This window comes from Varroa jacobsoni, unplaced genomic scaffold (genome assembly GCF_002532875.2).
Source record: "Varroa jacobsoni isolate VJ856 unplaced genomic scaffold, vjacob_1.0 contig02707, whole genome shotgun sequence".
NCBI lineage: Eukaryota > Metazoa > Arthropoda > Arachnida > Mesostigmata > Varroidae > Varroa > Varroa jacobsoni.
The window spans coordinates 24,466-46,735 of record NW_019214870.1 but is presented as its reverse complement, the minus strand read 5'-3'; the positions used below and the strand labels follow the sequence as shown (position 1 = coordinate 46,735).

Genomic DNA, 22,270 nt, shown 5'->3' with positions numbered 1-22,270 from the left:
TATCATGTCGATGCTTTTAGCGGTTTCACTTTCGAGATTAACTTACAGCCGTCAATTCTCTTTGGATTAATGCAGAAATCTGATTCGTCTGTGGTTCGGTTTTTCCGTTACAAATGAATCCTTCATGCTTATAAGACGGAACCCTTAGAGACGTCTCAATATAAAGCTAAATTTTCTTTAGACCAACTACGATTGTATTGAATGGACTCAACAAAGCGGAGGCATCTATTATGAAATTTTCTTTCCCCAATTACATATATCGATACGTATACATACGATAATATGTAGTAATTTTTACACTGATACGGTTAGTCAGCTCTTCAAACGCATAGTGTGCCAAAGGAGTGTGCTGTCCACAGTCGTCCGGTATCGCCGTTAGGCGTTCCATCAGACGACTGGCTCCAAACCCAAAACGAAGACAGCCTGTTTACTTATGCCCGGGTTTGAACCTAGACCTTAATCTGTTTTTAAACTTAGCAGCTACATACGTCACCCCCGAATCTAGAATAGCAAGTAAGAAAGAGCTTTCTAAGAGTAAATAACAACTACCCAAGGCTATTAGCGCTATCAGAGGCAGCCGTCTGCAACCCATGCGCTGTACTCATAGAGAAAAAGAGAAATATGAAGAGAAGGTTGCTTTTTCTCTTACGCTCGTGCCGCCGGTGGTGGACATGCTATGGCGCGCTCACCACGCATCACTGCATACTTGTTAGCCAAAATTATTTTCTGAGTACTTCAAACAATTCTAGTGGTATATGTGCGCGTGCGAGAATTGCGTGAGTCGACTAAACTTTAAACTAAAAGTTACGCTACCGGTAACATTCGACGCTACCCTCAGCCATTACTAGGGTCTAGAAAGCCTTTCAGATGATACTTTCTTTGTGTCTGACTTTGAAGTGCAACGTTGCACTTTACATCTACTCTGTCATTTGTAGGGCAATTCGTAACCATGGTAGACGCCTTAGCAGGACCCACTTAAACTGTGTAAGAACAAAGCGATTTTGCCTTGATATAAGCAGGCCAAATGTGTGTTATCGCATTATTTACTGACACGTCTGGAATTCATCATAAAAATTCAAGTTTTCTTTCCGGCATAACAGTTAAACTTCCATACTTTCGAGGAAGAGAGCAGCTCAAAGGTGATTGCACCGGATATGAGCAATGAAACTTACAATCAAGTTAAACATTCTTACTTTACTGTAAAGAACATAAAAGGCATGCATGCAGTTTCGCAAACACAGCAATTGAGCTAAGGTTTTGAGAAAAGACGAACAAAAGTCTAGTTCAATCTCAGAGACACGATAAATATCACCACTGGCGCAGGAAGCGGGGACTGTTAGGAGAAGGTTTGGCAGAATCAGGAAGAACAGGTAAGAGTACTCAGAACCTCATGACATCTTTCAAACTCAAACGATCTCGGGCGCGAGCAGTTGTGGATGGAGGACAAACACAGATACGAAAAGATGATTCACTATCGAACCTACCTGTCCAACTCAAATAGCAAATATCGGTTTGGAAAGTATAGCTGGGTGACTTGCATGGCTTGAATCCTATAGGTGTGTTTATAAAAGAAAAATGAAATAAGTTTAATTTTATAGTATCATTTATTACCGAACCCACGGGATATGCGAAAGCATATGCCCTTACGTCAGATTCAAGTTTGCCATCATAAAGCTTGTACAACAGCCACAACGGGGAGGGCAAACAATCTAAGTACCTCGGTTTTATGCGTTTGATGTCGAATGACTTCACTCTTTTTATGCGTGTGTTATATGCTAACATGCAGTTATGCCGTTCATATTAATACACCGGTCAATATCTCTAGACTAGATCAATTTCGGTTTTATTTTTGTCCGGCAACAAAGGAAGCAAGGTGAAATGTTAGGCGACAATAAAAAAATCAAGGAAATTGATGTAGATGCAATAATTATTTAGCGCGCGAGTTATCTCTCTTAACCCACATCCTATGCGACTGTAATCTCAGATGTTCCCAGAATCTTCTGCTGCAAATAGCCTGAGCTAGAACTAAGCAACGCGCGAATAGCCCTTCTTAGCTTATTGACATCAGGGGCAGCATTAAAGAGAGCACATTCCTTCCTCTAATGGTCCTTTCGATAGGACGAATGCTCTTCCAGCCTTGTTAAGCACAGGCCTTGTTAAGTCATTACCCTGATGGTGTAGTCTACCTCAGATAGTAAGCGTAAGAAGCTGGAAGCAATATATTACACAAAACAAATGAGCTCCATGAAAGTCTGATCTAGATTAATTTATTAGTTAACATCTTAACTTTGTAAAACGGTATATGGCCATGTTCTTCGAGTCGTAATCGTCGGAATAAATATCAATCAAGTGGTCTAGTGAAGAGATCGAATCTTTCGTTTGAGCGATATCGTATTTTCGCATATGATCAACACCTATTATTGTTGTTATAGCTTTTCTAGGCTCTAGATTAAATAGTTACTTGGAAAATAAACGAATCAATGTGATACAGAACGTCACACATTGGCGACTTTACAATCGGTAAGTAGCATAACGCTCAGGTCGTTCTCGATAGGCATAACTTGAAGTGTTTGAGGAAGAACGTGACTGGCGTTGCGTTCAGCCGAAGTCGTGCGTACTGTCTTTTCGTTGAATTGATTTCTACAATGACGGTTACACGAATACTTCTGTTTTTATTCGTTTGCACATGCAGAAGTGATCTGATTGAGAAGTGAGACACGTCACGCGGAATAGGAAGACGATATTCTGACGCATGCGACGTGTTTGGCTTACTACAAAGACAGATGGGCAAAGGAGAATACGCGAAATTTTATTTCTGAGAACAACGAGACGTGTGAGAAGACTGCCAGCTGGTTGAGAGTAGAAGTTCGTAGGTAATCTGTCAGCTCGATCTTTGTCTTGCAGTTGGCGATCGCCTATTACGAAACAAAAACAAACGCATTGCAGTTTCGGTGCTTCACCCGGCGGCTGCAGGCCTCGTTCCAGAAACTAAGGGCATTTAGGACAATTTGAATACGTGGATAACTTTTGTTCACTCAGGTTAATTAGAAAAAAATGCTTATACATGCTAGTGAACGGATACTCTAGGAATAGAAGAGCATACAGAGTGTCACACGGCTCCGAAATGGGACAAAATACAGCACCCTTTTCATATTTTAGTTATACTAGAGAACTATTATATTGTGCGTGATCACTCTGCAGGCGGTGGTTGTTTTACGCAAGTGTCAATTTTAGCCCTTAGCGACACTTCTCCTTTTTTGCGCTCATTTATTGATAGAATGATGCGAGATATATCTAGCAAAATTTTGAAGTCCAGTTCTATAGCCATTGTTATCATCACAAACAATAGTGTCTCTCGAAGTCAGTTTGCATAGTTTTTCTTACTAAACTTATCAACACACGGTATTCTATATTGTAGGCCGGGCGAGTTTCGTTTCGTACCCGCCAAAACAGCCGTTCGACGTAATGCCGAATGGCTTGGCCGAAGTATCTGACGTAAATCGATAAATGCATTGTAAATATGTCCTTTAAGTTTTTTGATTGGATGCAACTTATTACTAGAAACACCTATTTTAAGGCAAAATAAGAGAAGTGCCCTATTAACGGTCTCGAAACCAAGCAGTCCTTCATTGCATTCAGACAAGCTGCTTATACTAATTTTATCTGACAGTACAGCTTTGACCAAACGCATATGAAGTGTAGACTGAGCTCGCTGAAGTGGAGGACCCAGAAGCCTGTCGCAGAACTTATTAAATAGCAGTGACCCTAGCACCAAGCATCGACTTGAGGAAAAATATTTTAGACGTTTGGCGTCAGTATCGTTGCGAACATGCTTTTGCATATGACCGCCGGAAGCGATTCAACGATACTAGAAATACTTGCTAAAATACTGTTCTTCAGAAAGCACAGCTTGTTGATAATTAAGGAAATATAATATAATAATGATAAAGCAGAGAGATTGTGCTTAATGTTACCGCGACTCCTATTGACGACACGCTTATTGGTCATTTGTCTTCCAATTACCGATTAAAGTTGCAAATAATTGAATAAATAGCGCCATTAAAAGCTTGAGCAGAGTAATTGCGGGCCTGGCACCACAGACGTTAAAAAACGTCTGTGCTGAGTTTTCTTCACAAGACGACGTATATTGAATGAATTTATCTAGTTTGCAAGTTGCTGCTTTTTGGTTGTGGTTAGCTTCGTCTTATACTATACTAAGAATCACTTTATGCCGCTAACTTAAAGTATCCCTAATGAAAACGCAGCGCGAAAAGGAATACCTATAGTAAGAATTACGTAAAATACGGCTCATAGCGCTATGTAACAATCTACTCGGTCCATCAAGACAAACATAATACTAAGTTCCAACTTCCGTGAATGAACCGCGTGGATCGTAGAAGATGGATGGTTTTACTTTGTAATCGACTCAAACTTTCGCCAGGTCGTCTGTTCATTTCTAAAATGCAGTGATAGCTTATGTCTGCATATATGTAGTTTTCTCCATATTGTATGTGATATGTTCTCAGAATCAATGATCTTATACGGTTATTTAAATGCTAAATGTTCGTAGCATTCAAATGTAATCTTCAATCTTCGGCGCAATCGACGAACGTGTACAAATATCTTTGTAGATACATGATAAAATTATTCGAAATACTGTAGAGAACTTTTGGTTGGGTGCATATATATTGTAAGAAGGGTTGTCACTAAGAAAAGAGTTTATATTCCAGCTTATAACTCTTCATTTCTTCTAACGGGAGATTATTACTTTTTTTTTCTTCTCTAGTACACTAGGTTATAATGAAGTGCCTTAATTTAATGACTTATGTTAGCCTAAGCTAAATCTCTGGTTAACGCCGGAAGCGCTGGAATCAGGTCGTGTATCCTTTTCTGCCCTTTAGAAAAAGATCAAAACTACAGACTTCGTAGTGACTAAGAAACGTAGAGCTTTCGTAGTGAGATAGTTTATCAGGATGTAAAGGATGCGTAGCGAGAGTAATAATATCTAATATCGTAAGTGAAGAAGTCGCAGATACTAGCGCTTAGAGGTGTGGTCGTCAACGATCACTGGATTTCGACAGTAACAAGAGACTTACATGAGCAACGCATTAAGCTAGTTGTCTGCAAAAACTTTTGTTGGATCTATCACCGGTCCGACGTCGATATTGGTCCTAGGCTTTGATAGGACGCTCCTATATCTTTCACACTAAGACTGTCCGTTATCGGTGAAATCAGTTCGTACCTACTTAAATAATTGATATCAGGTCACATAGTGTACTCCTTGCTTTGGGACGCTGACTCGAAAAAAGATCACTAAATATCTGATACGGCTTTTATTTGTGTAATATAACTATCAGTACACATATAAACAACAGGGCCGCTGTGATTATAGAATTATTATGGCAGATGTTGTCCTTAATCTACTGTGGTAACTGATAATCACATTATTCTCCTATTAGACGTACTTATTAGTTAGGCAAGAAAGGTGATCCATTACGTAGGCATGAATGTATCTTCTATGCTGATTTCAAAAGGTGTTTGTCTTTAGCCTTTATGCTTTTAAGTTCTTCGGCGCGTTCATAGGCCATGTAGGTACACGTTCAAAACCCAAACGAAGAAATATAGGTTAAGAACAAACGCCTTGGAGCGTAACTATGTGAATTTACGTCGAATAAAAATTCATGGGTCAGTAAATTGTGCTCCCAAGCGTCTAAGCAAACATATTGATTTAAACAACTATCGTAATTTGAAGTGGTTTATCCGTTCTTTTGTATTTCACCCTGTTTGTCCGTACATTCAGCTAAAATATTTTTTTTTTTTTGTAGAAAATAATGTAAAGTTAAAATCAAGAGCTTTGACCAATGCTAAGATAAGATACGCAAATGGCGATGGAAACGACTCTACTACTTGTGTGAAATAGAACTTTACCCAGAAGGAAGTAAATACATTTTGGGAAGCGATACAACGATTTAGATTTCTACACAACAAAAACCTTATAAACTGCGTTCATATGTATTATGTTGGGAAGCGTCCGCAATTACAAGTTGTAGACTTGTACAACAAAAAAAAAAAACTCTCTTTTTTGCTCAACTTATGTAGACAATGGGCAAAATAACCTGTACTATATACATCTAATAAAGTCTAAAGATATGGATAGCGTGGTTCTTAGACCCATGTGGGATACAGGAAGAGGATGCTGTGGAGTTGTTGACAAATGAGCGACAAGTACGACTAACCGACTATATCTCAGCCTTTCAATCAAACAGCTCCAAAGTCTAATGTATTTTAAAATTCTATCGTACGCTGCCTACCACTAAGTAAAAATTGGTTTTTCTGCCTTTACTAGTCAATATACTCGTTTTGTTGGTTTTAAAATAGCCACTATCTGTTTACTGACTCCCGTCTAATCGCAACAACGATTGACTCTTCAAAACCCATTCATGATTTAGAGCTTCTGGGTCAGAAAAATTGAAGACACTGTTTTACGCTGGTGTAACTTGGAAGTATAATCATTGATTGAATTTTTTCATGTTATAGGAATAATTAGCTACCTTGTGTAAAATAAGTTCTGTGTATGCGAAGTGATGCGGGCTATTGTGCTCTGGTACATTGCTAAGTTTGTACATAGAGAGGCATGAAGGAGGAGTACCTTAACGCATAAAGCTGATGCAACAATCAGTGTAACAAAGGCAGATTTAAATTTATTATAGGACATTTTTGTGTTCAGAAAAAGTTAAGGATGGCTCCACACTTATTAACAGAAAATAGTAATAAATACCACATGCGTATCAGAAGCTCACAGATCAGTCGCTCAAGGTACGATTCGTTCGCACTGCAACGATAGAAAAATCATGGCATTATTTACTTACGGGCTCAAAAACGTTTTCGCTGGATACATATCGAAATCTAATATTATAAATTAGAAAAAAAAAAACGCCACTATGCAAAGTAAGCAAAGTCGACGTTAAGACAGCTAGGTATATCTACTACGGTTAGGCTATTGATAACTGAAGCACTACGACAGATAAACTTGCATTTGCTGGGTGACTCAATAATAATGTATTCGGATCTGCTTAATAACAGTCGTTATTAAGTCGTTAACAAATGATACTGGCTAGAGTCTATATAATAATAATGGCAGTAGTCAAAGCTTTATAGACTTCAAAAACAGTCTTATGTGGAGAGAATAATGAACCTGCAATGACAATCTGTATTGTTGTCAATGTACCGAAAGCTTCAAAGGTTCCGTGGACTTCATAGAAGTGGGATCAGCACGTTTATCTGTTCGTAAAGCACTTACATTTCTAACCTCACCTAGCTGTAAGCCTTTCTTCCCAGTTTTCAGGATTTCGACGACAACAACACAAATCACCAAAATCGGTTCGTTAACGCTATTCTATCCGCAGAGGACATCTTGCGTAACTCCTACATTGCCTCAAAAAGGCACACTGAATGCGTTCGAGTATGTCTGGTAGTTTCTGCGGTACAGGAAATACGGCTTTCTAGCAAGCTATTACCAAGGCTAATTAGTTCTATCATTTTCCACCACCAGAGAAGTAGTTTATTAAAACGGCAAGTTGTTGGTCGGAAAGGGATCTTGGAATGATGACAGTCCACACTTAGAAGGTCTCGTAACTCAATGGTGTGATCAAGTTCTATGTATACATCCTAATGTCGCATGTAAACCAGACGCAGAGGTCGCGTCTGGGACGCGGAGCGGGACCCTTATTGTTACTTCCGATCCTGACGTTAGCTATCTCTATAGACGGACGCATGTAAAAGTGGTAGTACGAACTAGAACAAAGCCTTTGTTACTACTGCGTCACGATAACTTTCACGACGAAAGACCGCCTTGACTTCTTTTGGACACGATTTAGGGATGATTTCACTGCAGCCCGAGAGCTTGTGCCACTGGTAATCGAACGAATCTTTTTACACTATAGTCGGGTGTTTCCCGTCCAAAGTCCGTCAAAAGAGCGTCATGGCTCCCTATGGATGGCTAATTACAGCAGTTCCTACGAACTAATTTACAGTTAAGCAGGCCGAGTGCTATTCAGGCTAAGCAGCTACGGATCAAGCTAGAAATGGTCATTAAGCGTGTATTTCATTTTGGTTAGGTTAGGTTAGGCGCGCTGCATTCAGAATTATGTGGCCTGTATTAAAGAGCACACAACACAACAACGAAAACAGGCCAAGTTGAATCTTCATGCCACTACTAGCTACATATTATTGTTTTTCTTTATTCAGTTACACCGATTGTGTAGTATATATGCCATTCACGTACGTTGGACCAATGACTCGGATTTCTTCTAGCTAAAGCCACCGCACCGACTACGTTGTTTATAGATAATTGGATGTGTTAGATAATTGGACAGAAACATTGCGTAGTGATAAAACTTCGGACGATTTGCAGAAGTGAGGTTTACGAAACTGCAAATTTTTTAAAGGATCGAAAAGGCTGTACTGGCAGTCATGTAACGGCATCGTGTTAACAATTTATTACAGCAGATAAATTAAGGAAGCAGAGTAATAAAAATAAGATGAATGCATTTGAAGAAGATACGGCTTTTATTGGCACTTTATGTACGTATGGTGTAGTGTGTATGTGAAGTTATAGAACGACCCAATCAACGATGTTCCAAGGGCACTACGATCACCAGATCTACCCGGGATTGGCGCTATTTGTTGAAACGAAACGTCCCCAGTTTCTACTAAACTGAAATAAATTTAGTTTAGATATAGATAACTAATCCTACAGGCAGCTGTCTGGAGGATCTTCAAGCACCTTAGATCTGCAGTATATTAGGGTTTTTACACTGCTTTAAACGAACCTTTTTAAGATTATATTTTTAATGAAATCCGATAAAAAAAAAAAAAACAATGTATAGGTTCTACTTGATAGTACAGAATAAATAGATCGCTCTAATTAACGATTCTGACGAACACATGAACCTATATGCATACACATTAGTTGGTTTTTAAAGTTCGGTTTCCCTTTTCTCGTTATGTTGAAGCGTTCCACGACAGCTTTCCGCCGCCATAGACTTACTGGTATCGTTTTCTTCATGGGAATAACACTAATTACCACTTGTGCTCTAGGTGAGAGCCTTTAAAAACTTTCGAAACAATAGATTGTTCAATAAAATGGACTGGCAACTGGTCTGACTAATAGTCGGTTGTAAAAGAGAGCACCAAAAAAGGACACACAAGAACCTAAGGACAATTCAATTAGGGTAGGTTCTACAAAACACATTTCGTTGAGATGGGAGTGAATATTTTGAACTATCAATAGCTGGTTTAATGAGTTCTAATAGTAAAAAAACGAGCCTAATGATAAGGTGACAATAAAGGTGTTTCGAGATTTGTTTGGTTCTCAAATACTTGCGGCAATCAGATCCGATTTCCGACAGTAAAAGTGTGTCCTTAGACGAAATTCATTTTCTAAATATAATTACTAAATGGTTTCTGTCACATTAACGTGCGCATTGAAGAGACTGTGCAGGTAACAGTGTTTATCTAATTTTTACAAATCGATATCAACGCACGTTATCAGCTCGCCAAACGTCGATTATACGTAACTACAATTAGGGTCATGTTTATCGTTGGCTAACTTTCTTTTGTTACTTTCAGTCCACTCCATTCGTACAGAATCTTAAATGCGAAAATCCAATGGTAAACATACTACGACTGCTGCTGACGACGCAATTAGTCAGAGTTTATTTCATTTAGACATCTTTGTCTTTTGACCACTATTACGTCATATCTTGTTCGTACGTAAGCAGTAGCGTAGTTCCACCCGAGTGGAACGCTGCCGTGCAGTGGATTAGCGTGCATCGACAACGAAGTGTACCAAGCTCAGGCAGCGATGAGCGCCATTGCTGTTTTCATCTGGACAGCCTATTCCGTCTCTGCAGTCAATTGGGAACAAGGCGTATTTAATTGGACGAAAGGTGCGACCCAGGTAGAGGCTCACGAGTATCCATGGAAAGTGTCCATACAGGTACTTCAATCATTATTCAACGCGTTTTTTTTTCTATTATTAATTACTGCTACTGATGAAGCTATTTGCCTATTTAACAGAAACATAGTTCGAGTGTACGATACAGAATTCGGTGAAAGACTCCAATTCATAGGTCTAGACGTCGATGTAAATCCGTCTAGGCAGTTGAAATCAGGCTTCCTGAACCTAGCGAATGAGGAGCCCGTTTCAAATTGATTTTGATGTCCATTATACCACTGACTTGTTCTGCTGGTGTTTGCTTTTTGCTTCGTTCGTACGAATCATAAAGGCAAAGTTCAGCCTTTACCTTTGGTACATTTCGGAATCGCGATTGCGCTTCTGAATCAATTGGTGTTTGTTTGAAAACAACTGGACGCTCATGATATTTGTTGTAATCTACATACAATAAAAAAATATCTTTATTATAATACGTTATTGCTCTGCGAGAATCGTATACTATTAAAAAATAAGTTTAGTTTAGGCAGGCTACCGAACACTCGTTCCTCTTTATGTGCCTTCTTTATTAAACATGGATGATTGCTTGTGCGTTGCGCTAAGAAAAGTTGCTACGTTATGGGACCTTGTTTCCGTGATCGCCGTTCAGATTTTAAAGCTCTGTTTCGTATTCTGCAGCAGTCATTGCAAACGTCCCACAGATCCCAACAAAGCTGCTTGACAAATTAGCAAGTGAGATGTATTCTATGGTCCCCAAACCAGACGCTATCTGTTACCATCCAGAAATATGCGCTTGATGGTTTTTCGTGAACGCCCCGCCTCGAACGCGTTCATTTTAAACGCGGACTTCGTAATTCGCCTATACACGTTGAGCGAATAGGCAACCGCGTTTGTCGTATTTGCTAAAAGTACGTAAGCCTGCAATGGCAGCTTTGATTTAGGACGGCTTTAACAGCAGCTGCAAGAAAAACGCAATATAGTTCGAACGCACCTACTGGCAAAGGAACGTTTCCCTTTTTTAACCGCCACACTTTTGACGCTGAATTTGCGTTAAATAGCCTCATTCTACTCTACTGCCCCTCATGATCATTTTTCATCTTCACAATAAATACCAACAAATGAAGGTAGCAGCTGTACAAATATATATATATATATAAGGACGTCGAGACCTTAATATAAGAGCATTTTACGTAGAACGTGGGTTCGCTATCGTTATTTAACACAAGAATATCTTGAACAGTGCACACTATTATATAATCAGACTGAACACATCCACTTTGCGAGCAAATTTTTGTTAAAGAAGTGATTTTTTTCTTCAGCTTCTGCTTATCATATGTAATCAATGAGTGATATCTCCTGAGTTAAGTTGGGAAGCTGCTGAGGAATACCAGCTAGCCAAAATCTTGCTTTCCGTTTGTTATTATGATAATTATAACGCATAATAACAACAACAGCAAGTGTCTAATTTAATTTGTCGCGTTGCCGCAGAACAACGATTCGTCTGACGACGTTAATGTCGTGTAACAAATTTGCCCTTGAAATCAGAGGATATAGGGACGACTCTCCTTCTAAAGCGTCTTGGCAATTTTGTGACATCCTGATTTTGTAGTGATAGAAATAATAACAAAACGCATCTGTGTTTAATCAAACACAGATGCATTTTGTTTAGTCAAACTTGTACTGCTATCTATACGTGTGAACAACTTATAGATAGATGATCAGATCAGTTTCGGGCTCGGGACTGCTAACGTACCCTAAATGAAACGAGTAGAGAAGTCTTTTGGACGAAACAAAAGGATGACAGGTTTTTTACAATCACAAATCACAAGACACCGTATCTGATGTCGAATCATCTCGCACTAAGATGGGATTCGTTACCGCAAGCAGCGCTAGATGCCCATATATTCTCAGACGGATCCGAAGGACGGGAAGGTTTGCTGCAATCGAGGAGCCTTTTCACGAAAGCAAACCGTAGAGTCTAAGGGCTTTGGTGGCCAAAATTGGGATTTCACATGTCAGGTGTTACAGAATGATAACTCGAATATTGAGAACGCGGAAATTGAGTAAACAATTGGTTCTCCGTGAATTCCAGGCCAGTCGAAGGCGGCTATGATATATTTCATGTGCAATTTGTGGAACTTTAATCAACGAAGAATCCGCTTAAAGCCCGCAGTTGCCATAGACGAGACACTGTTCAGTCTTTAAGGCCAACTAGATAAGGATCAAGGGAGAGAATGGCGTCGCCTTGGGAAGGTATGGAGTACGGTGACAATGTCGAGTAAGTTCGGACGTAAGGTGCTAGCAGTACCTGCAATGGACACAAAGGACATCTGCTAATATAGGTTACTCGCCGAAAGTTAAGCAATGAATGCAGCCTCTACCTTAAATTCTTTGAGATTCATGAACCGTTGGCACGGCAACAGAAATCACGCAGTTTGCTTATTTGATGACAACCCCAGTTTAATTAAACCCCAGAATTAAACAAAAAAGATATCCAACGTTAGGTGAAGCCCACTTATTCTCCCGATCCAAGTTTGTGATTACGGGGCTTCCGATAACTTAAAAAGGTCAACTGATGATCTTACTACGAATTTACTATAGGTACGCTTGGGAAGTAAAAAAAAATAAAGCAAGGTACCTTTAACACACATTAAAAAGTTATCATTCTACCATAACTAGCCGAAGTTTGCTTGTAACGGCCATATACATGTTCATACAGATAAAATTTATATACTGAGTATTAGAGAAATGAACACGTCTAATTTGTCAACGATCTAAGAAAAGCTGCAAATTGAACTGCGCGGACGACATCGTTCTGAAGGATGTACAAAAGTTTTCAACAATTGTCCACGAGTCTATTTTCTTAATTTTTAAGTAATGACAGATAAAATATTGCAGAGACAGCGAGTGAATCTTAGTAAGCCTCTAAATTCTGACAAGAGATTAATATATTGCGACTCTAATGTAACTATAAGCTTTGCCTGTTAATAGTAGTTGGATTATAGATGTAGCTGGATCGAGAAGACATCAAGCGTTCCTACAGACAGATGTTTAGCTAATTTTCTCTTTTGCCAAACTAACCTCCGACATTTCTCTATACATACGAATCAAGAATGCATATACTGGAACTGATTGGGTAACGGCGAAAGGCCGGCTCTTTTTTAAAACATCGTTCAACTCATGTAATATCTACTTTTTAACTTGTGAATACAAACGTGCATTGAGCGGTAAAGTTGGTTTTCGGTGATGAAGGCGTTGACCTGACACCGATATCTCTAGAAACACATTGGTACCGAAAGCGATGTAAACGATGCCATGGCAACAACAATTTTCCACTCGCAAAGGTCATCTATTAATCAGCCCCTCGCGCGAGACAAACGCAAGTTCTTCACTCACCTCAGATCGACGATGGAGCGCATTACGGACAATTATCCAATTTCAGATGTAGCAGCAGCAGATTTTAGCACCGTCAAACGGAAAATCCGTGGCAGACAAAACAGTGCGGACCACGAAGGCGATTGATGCTACCCATGTGACTATATTTGCGTAATCACTGATGGTTTATGAAAACCTCACATGTAGCATATCATAGTCAAATAAATAATCTCTAAGGTCAAGGCGAAGGGATGTAATTGGTATCGTTTGTTTATCAATTTTGAGCAACATTTTCCTGACAAAAAATTCTCGTCGTTAGAAGAAAGTGCAAAAACAATGGCTGGCGTACTCACAATGAAAAGCGCGCACGAAATCGAGCACGGCGTCTAGTGAAAAGAACGGCATGCCACTATACAATGGCTTCATCCGCATGATACAGACTATTGTTTATAATAATAATGTGTTAAAAAATGTAGGCCATACGTGTAGGTGATCAAGGAGATATTTGAAACGAATCTGTGAGCCGTTAAAGCTATAATCGAGGTGAACGGAGGCGACATTGGATAGCGGAAGCGATTTTATTGATATAAGTGTCTAACCAGCTTTTCAACATCGTCATAAGTAGTACACCGGCCTAAGCTGCTCACGCGAAGGCATTACATAAACTTGTTACTTAGGAAAATTTAAGGGTCCAGTGATTCTAACGCGTTTACTTCGTTCCTTTTTTTTTGTGTCTGAGCCATGACTTTTTGATGGATGGATGGATGGATGGATGGATGGATGGCCTGACAAAATCACTCCAAGAGTTCAACAACTCGAATGCTCAGCTTGGTAGGCTTTCGTAAGGCTAGAATTACGGAAGCTAGCGTTGTGCAATCATTATACAACATTGATTCTACAATCATTATATAACAGGGTACAGCCGCGTATTAACAGGTCGAACCATATGTGAACGGAGCCTTTTTCTGCGCGCGTGCATTGGGCCACCCGTCTACAAATAGCTGACGAATTAAGTATTAATCTACTGTATTTTATTTATCTTTGTTTACTACATGTACAGGTTCAGCTGTTTATAAATAAACAGCTGAACCTGTTTCAATAGACACGATTTAAATCCAATTAAATTATTGCTACGTCATGAAGGACCAATACAAACTGGAATACAATGCTGTAAATAATATCGTAACATAGGCGTAAAATTGAACAGCAATTTCTATGCTAGTTAGCTCGTGTGTCCTGACTTAAATTAACTTACTCAAAATAGTCGGGATGAATTGCAATTTAGTTCTATAGGTAAGTGAATATTCTTTTTAGCAACGGTGTTTCCCTAATATCGGATAAAGTTTACTTTCGTTCCGGTCTACTTGTTTGCCAAGCGCTGAAGGTCGATAAAAGGTTTGTACTGAAAGTCTGTTGGCGTTTGCACGCTCGACAGCAGGGGCAGGGCGGTCAATCTTCGAAAAGGTATTTCGGAGGAAACAAAATAATGCTTTTTTGTTTTCGATGACAGTTAATAACATCTCAAGCCGAAAAACAAAATGTCTATCGATCAGAGTTTCAGACAAAAATAATCGTTACAGAAGTGAACTAAGTAATTTCGCTGTTCTTCTTCTTCAGAAGAAGAAGAAGAAATCTTTTTCAAGAAATTTCAAAGTACTTAGCTAATAATTTAACGTGAGCTAGTAGAATATTGATTAGGGCTAGGTAAAAAGACTAGGACCTCTATGCATGTTTATATGACGTATGAAACTTTTATAATTTTTGACGAAAATTCTGATCGGAGACTACTTGCTCAAGTTCTAAGAGCGAGTAGAAAGATACAGAGGTATTATTATACACTATAGTACTATAAAAAAAAAAATAGCGAGCGTTGCGGCTTTTAGGCCAAGCGTACAAGTTCTTATGTACTGCGATCCTCGCAGTAACCTCCGCTGAAATGTTTCTCCAGCCCCAACTATCCGCTTGAACCTTATCAAAAAGCGTTCTGTCCTAGTGCCATTTAGGCGTATTTGTCTAATCATTTGCGTATCGTGCTCGATCCTTTGAGTGAAATCTCTGCGTCATACGCACTGATATGACAGCAGCAGGAGACTAGTCCTGCATCTTAAGATCATGCCCTTATCCCTCGTTAAACCTGTATTATGAGCGAACAGGAAAAGTGTATCATACATGTACAGGTTAGAATCTTCAAGGGCAAACAATTCTTATTATCTATTTAGTTTTTTTGTGCAGCAGCAAATATCATTTTAACTAAGTACACTTAGATAGCACACTTGATTTGGGTAACTTTTCCAAGGCAATCGTCTACAGAGATCTCAGTGCCTAAAATAAAACACAGCGAATTTTGACGTGAATTGCTAAAGATTAAAGTTACATATGTTGACGATTGCGTTATCGATCATTGAGCGTACTTTCCGACCGTTAGCGCGGACTTCGATATGTACATTGCCAAATACATACCTCCTGAAGTGCAGAGCGTAAGCGCAAAGCAGGTCCTTCTTTTTGAGCCAAGATACAGACCTCTGTGCCAATATCTAAAATTTAACTAGTGTCCAAGTCATAATCAGAAGTGATATCCTGCCAGAACCTGGTTAGGCAGGTTACGATTTCTCTATATACTTTTTGTTATTACGTTAGTTTGTTCGCTTGCGTAACCGCTTCATTATTACTACAGCTTAGTTTTACATTGTGTTGCAGGCAAATTATAGGCCAAAACAACAGGCATTCGATTGGGGCCATGAGTTCATGGGCGCAATCCTCAACCACCGCTGGGTTGTGACAGGAGGGGTAAACATAGTTCATAAATGTGTTAAATATTCACGCTGCAGAATTATTGCCGGGACTACCAACGTTTCCGTAAATACTCGCCACGGAACGGTGATAAACGTTGAAAAGGTGTACCCTCATTACACAAGTCGTCCGAACAGTACCGGGGTTGGTTTTCATGTGTATTTCTATATATGTATACATACATGTATATATGAGCGTGTGTGTATGCGTTAGATCACGTGCCAGTTGTCATTACGCTTTTCAAAAAGGATCTTCGGGATTATCTGGAGTATACCATTTACGTGACGTAAGACTTATTAGTAGTATTTTAAAAGGTAAAATATCCTGCAGCGACGAATAAGCTAGGTCTCTACTGACATGCCTTATGGTGCCTATAACTTCAGACCCCTTATTTCAGTCATTTTTTACTTCTGTTCTTAGAGACAACTAAGTGTCGAGCCAAATTTTAGACTTCTGCGACAAAAAGCGACAATAAGTTCCTACGATACGTGCTGCACCCGCTCATTGCTTTCAAACAAAATATGAAAAAATCAGGAAGGTTAATAACGCTGATCACCCTTTAAGATGAATAAATAAGATACGCTTTTAGGTTCGTATCTTATGATTCGGTAAGTGTGGCTTGCCTTTCAGGATTTTAACAATCCATAGGTAATAAAATTACTGCAATAAATGTAAAAATTAGTATAAGAGCAGTTATCGATAGTGCTCTACTTTGTCGACCAAGCAAGCACAAGCTCGCACCGGCATTTTAAAATAGAATGTATTAAATTTCTTGATCCATCTGTGAAAATTTCAAGTGACCAGATAAGTTCCTTGAGTAACGTTTGGTTCCGTAACACTAACTTATGTTTGCTTTATCCTTTGTGCTGTGTAGGGTGATATCGCTCTAATCAGAACCCTCGAAAACATTCCTATTGAGTCTCCTACAATAGGCATTATTTGCTTATTGCCTCCAACAAGCCAAGACGACACAGCATTGGTTGGAAAATCGTGCTTTACCATTACGTGGGGTAAATGGAAGACAAGACTTCGCGATGACATACTTTTCAAGATAGACCTGAAGGTTGTTCCCCAGTACGTTCATTTTTGGTTTATTCTTTCTCAGTTATAGTTATCTGACAAATGAAAATTTACCATAGTCTTGAAAAATTACATACCAATACAAATCACTTCTATGACCAATACTGAATTATATATTCTACTGTAATAGCTGTACGGAAGTATTCTATAAGCCAAATTGGAAAGATTTCAGCTATGTGGGTTCCAAGGTCCTGGATTAGCAGTACAACAGACAAAAGTACTTTAATTCTCAGTTTTACCACTTTTCGCATGTGTGTTGTTTATAGTATGGATTGCACGCGTAATATCCCTGGATTACCCAGAACGAATTTATGCGGATCCCGCACTGACGCGGGAAAAGATAAACCGGCCTATACGTGTACTCTGGGCACCGGCGCACCGCTCGTATGTAATATCAATGGCGTTTATAGCCTGATCGGTTTATCTTCGTTTGGCGGTATCGACTGTATGCTTCGAGAACAGCCCTTTGTCTTTGTAAGGACGCAAGACTTTTATACCTGGATGAACGAAGCTATAGAAATTCACAACTATCAAGAGCAGGAAATAGAATTGGAACCAGAGGATAGAAAGAAAAGACGCTATTAATTAAAACGTGACACAAGTACGCCACGAGCATTAAATTATGGTTAGTATAGCGTTACGACGGTAATATATTTATGTATGCTTAATAAAGTTAATGTAATTTCACGTTTAATGTTAGTAGAAATTTTAGCCTCGAGTTATTCCTCCGAAGATGAAGAAAGCACGCCTGCGAAAGTCACACAGGACTGCGCATTTAAAATCCGAACTTCAAAGAACTCACTTTGATGTACGAAGCAGAGTGAGTGAGGCCTGCGGAAATAGTTACGAAGTGACCCTCTTATGTCGGATGATGAGGAAAGATCTGAAATATTAAATGGAATTACAAATGGTTTTATCGTTGCCCTATATGTGTTTTAGAGCGAAAAGACTTGGTGACCCATTGTCTTAGAATATATTTTCGACTTTCGAGTTCTAGTGCTGACGTCGATCATTGTTGCAGACGGCTGACTGCCAGGACGAAACGAAGTGTGTGTATGTGCATCTGGTTTGTCTCAGGATATCTGTTATGTTGTATGTAGGCATTATATATGTAATATTAAATGTGTCTCAGAATAGCTTAAGTGACTGAGCATCTTTGTCTAATGTCACTCATAAATATGAAGTTTGTGGCTTAATACGGGCGGTGGCAAACAATCTTTTTTCTCCTTGGAAACAATTACTCGGGTGAGAGTTGCATCAAATAAACTGAGGGCATTATCGAAAGATAGCCTCATGGGCTTGTACAAAATGACCGTACAGATATTTCATAGAGTGACTTCGTGTATGTATAGAAATAAAATTGCGGTTACAACGTCGTCATTACGTGTTGGACAAAATTATTCCTACACTGAACGAGCTCGTTGAACAATTGTAGATGTGCGGGTGTATCATTTGCGTTTTGCTTGCCGCTTTCACACAGTGGAAATCTTCCTGGGCTTAAAAGGAACGGCCCGATTAAGGTTGTGTTTGGCTGAATTCGAAAAGGGCGAAAGCGACATTGAGATTCAATGCAAAACGCCTCTGTGGTTGGTGCCATGAGATGAGGTATCCGAGAATCATAATGTATATGCTTCAACCTCACTTTCAGTTTTAAGTTTTTTATACTCCAATAAAATTCAATGCTTGTCGAAAAACTTGTATGACACATGATGAGCGTTTATCTCATAACAAAAAGTGAACATGCCCAGTGTTGTTAAGAAACATGCACAATGATGGCAGTTTTATATTCAGCAAAGAAACGAGAAATACAATGGATTATTTTTCCAGTGTAAACACTAATAAAAGATTCGCTTGAGGCTAATTTGAGGTGCATCTAATAGTTTACCGGCATCGGCAAAATGCCTCCCTCTAATTGTCCCCACGTTTTTGTTCTCCTCGCAGCAAACAAACATCATGAACAAAAAATCATCGTATAATCATTGGGCTTTTCTTAGATAGCGCATATATGATGTTTGAAACCTATTCTGAGTAATCCTTTATATATGTATATATATGCGACGATAAGAACAAAAACGTGAGGACAATGTACATATATAATCCGTAGCCCAGCACTTCAAACTTTTTGATAAGCTGTGCTATTATTGCTTTGTTCGATTATTATAATTTTTATTCTAATATTTCAATTAGTCTTCTATTAAATATAATAAATTTTTTTTATTCGCGGACGACTCTAAGCTTCTACCGCCCGTACATTGAACCCGCTTTGACTTGAATAATGGTAGCATGGGGCCCGCGTCGGAAGAGACTTACGACATTACTTAGTGCATTTCAGTCGTCCACCGAAACCTGCGAAGGGCAAGTTCACCTGGCAGAGCGTCAGTCTAAGTGTGCGTATGTCATGACTATCAGGTCTGTGAATCTAGCCGGACTTATCTAGATTTTCTGCAATAGATCTATGAAATCAAATGGAACACCACAGCCACCGTGTTCCAACGATGATGGACGCACGTTTATGGTTTACACTATGACGCACGCAACGAGCTACTCGTGAGATACTTAAATCAAGCCGCCCCTAGTAAAAATAACTATAATACGCTTAATATCACGATAAAAGGCCATAAAACGACATACACAGATTACTGGCGAGAGTTGTAGCAAAATAGCTGTAGATTCCTGCACGCCTTACGTTAGTTTTTGCTAGATTATTTTTTTCATTTAAAACCTACTATGGGCACGTTCTCCTCATTTCCGTTTAGTACTGCCATCGTTTTGCTTTATTAATGGAAGTACATCGTCGTACCTTTACAGATTTAGCTTCTTTTGCATTTTTACTGTGGCATCACGAAACACTTGCATTGCCTCGTTAGCCTTCGTATGGCTGTAGCTGCAGTTTCGGTTGCATCGAAAACATTTTAAAGAGTCGTTGTCAATGGCCCGTTTCGAATACAGATTGAAAAATTAAAATATTTATAATCGAATGATTTACTATTTATTGTTTACCGTAAGAGAATCCCGTTATTTTAAGTTTTTAGCAACTCCATAACGTCAATGCTTCAGCCATTCTCTATCGATTAGGCCTTGGCAGTTTGAATTCTTGTTTATGCGTTTAGCAGTTTATAGCCAGCCATAGAACCAAAAGCAAACGAATGGTTTTAGGGTCTGAAATAGGCTTCGAGCTGAACCATCATCCTTAAGTAAGATTCCGAAGGTCAGAATTACGCCTGTTTTTTGCAGCTCCCTACTTTTGAAATCGCCGTCTTGTCCGGTCTTCATAACCGCTGAAATGTCAACTTTATGCAAATCATTTAGAACATTATAAACAGCGCATCCACTAACCCAGAACGTTCGGAAGAAGATGACCCTTCTCAGCATCAATGCTCGCCGCTATCTAATTCAGTTCACCTAAACGCACCTATATATTGTAGATTAATTTCCATGCGATATAACTTTCGTTGGCCAGCAATTTTTAAAGCTTCTTTCGTGTGTGGCCGCTGCTTCATTACCACGTTTTGTTTGTTCTAAGCTGGCGGGCAATACATTAAATATGACCGCCTAACTTTCCTTCAATATAGCAGATTGTTGTTGTTGAGGAAATGTGACGTAGAAAAAGCAATTGCATTCAGTGATTACTAAATTATAAATGGTGACCGCTCCTCTTCGTGTCCAGAGACAGTGATAATAGATGCTGAGGTTCAAAGTTAGATGATATCATGAATATGACCATTACAAAGTCCAGAGAAGTTATAGCGCGAGGCGGTAAGTGATTATTTCTAAAAGCAATGTTGGGGACGGCACGACGTCTCGCTGAAACACTGATATATTACCGAAGTCCATTGTTTTTCTGGATGGGTCAATATTGTTAGAATCATTATTGCTGTTTGAGAAGAGCAGGTCCACTCGGTTCCATTTTATCTTGCCTTAGTTTAGATCTTCAGCGAAAACTGCTATCTATGAGCATGAGCTGATTCTTGAAATCAGTGCTAGTTTATCGATTTGGTTACTACGGTACTTCTGGAGGTTCGAAACTTCGAAACACCTCAAACTTAGCCTTGCCTGATAATTTTGCAAATAGCTTGATATCCCTAAATTAGATCTCGGTGATTAATGCTAATTCAATTCCTTTAGGATTTATAAGTGCATTCTCAGCAATCTGAACCCATTCATGCACTACTTTTTTTTTCTTTAATATTTATTGGTCTTTTATTATTTACAATAGGTATCCAAATTACTATTTGGCATTCCACTGCGATGGTCAAGTGCTATGCCCCCCCCCCCCCCCCCCTCAAACCTCCAAATTTGAAAGACTGATTTACCGCTTCAGAACTTAATTACGCGCTTTTTTCGCACGTATGTACTCATAGCGAGGGCCGATTGGTTTGTCTTGTTTCTGGGTATTATTGGATAGGAACCAAATTAGTACGTACAATGCGGATTCTGTTAAGAGTTCCAGCAGCATAAATCTGTTTCATCCCATCATGAGCTGTGCAAGTTAACTTTGATCTAAAACAGTACGTTTCCTTTACGACACAAAGTAGATAATATAATAAAAGGCGAATAAAGAAAGACAATTCATCTCCTCAACTTCACATCCAAATACCTGTAATTAAGAAAAAGTGCTTCTGCTTGGAAAAACCGTGTTACTATTTACCTAGAAGTCCGAGTAAAGCCAGTAAAAATAGCGGTAAAGTTTTAGAAAATGTAAGCGAAAGTGCTTCATCGTGCATGAAAGCGTAATAAGCTGATTGTTTGCTAGAAAAGAAACTGAATGTTCCGCCGGCCGGTTCGATATTCCGTACAAACGGATAGCTCTGCTAGATTCATCTTTAACGAAATCCTACCTGTCGGTTCTTTGAGACCGTCGAACGCCTGAAGGTGAGACACTCTGTCTTACAAACAGGGTCGGACAAGAATCTCTACGTATCGTAAACCGTCAAACTGTCAGAAGACCCCTGTCCCACTTCGTATAATTTCTTGCTTTGCGCGGATGTCAAAATATGCTTTTAGACAAAAACTGTGGCACTGAGCACGAGCTAAATTTCCATCTGCTATTCGTCTTTGATTTACTACTAC

At 39.2% G+C, this 22,270-nt stretch overlaps 1 protein-coding gene across 1 annotated transcript; it reads left to right on the top strand.

Moving 5' to 3' along the window:
- The first annotated feature begins 9,645 nt into the window (after positions 1-9,645).
- On the top strand, positions 9,646-18,583 carry LOC111272603 (chymotrypsin-like elastase family member 1). The gene is made up of 4 exons (XM_022854163.2): positions 9,646-10,000; positions 16,028-16,264; positions 16,995-17,194; positions 17,467-18,583. Exons 1-4 carry the CDS (start codon positions 9,866-9,868, stop codon positions 17,783-17,785), a joined length of 891 nt encoding a protein of 296 aa, XP_022709898.1. The 5' UTR covers positions 9,646-9,865; the 3' UTR covers positions 17,786-18,583.
- The last annotated feature ends 3,687 nt before the right edge of the window (positions 18,584-22,270 follow it).

Coding starts and splice junctions, on each gene's coding strand:
- LOC111272603 (XM_022854163.2), top strand. CDS start 9,866: ATGAGCGCCATTGCTGTTTTCATCTGGACAGCCTATTCCGTCTCTGCA. Junction 10,001..16,027: donor CATGGAAAGTGTCCATACAG/GTACTTCAATCA, acceptor ATTGTGTTGCAG/GCAAATTATAGGCCAAAACA. Junction 17,195..17,466: donor GACCTGAAGGTTGTTCCCCA/GTACGTTCATTT, acceptor TGTTGTTTATAG/TATGGATTGCACGCGTAATA.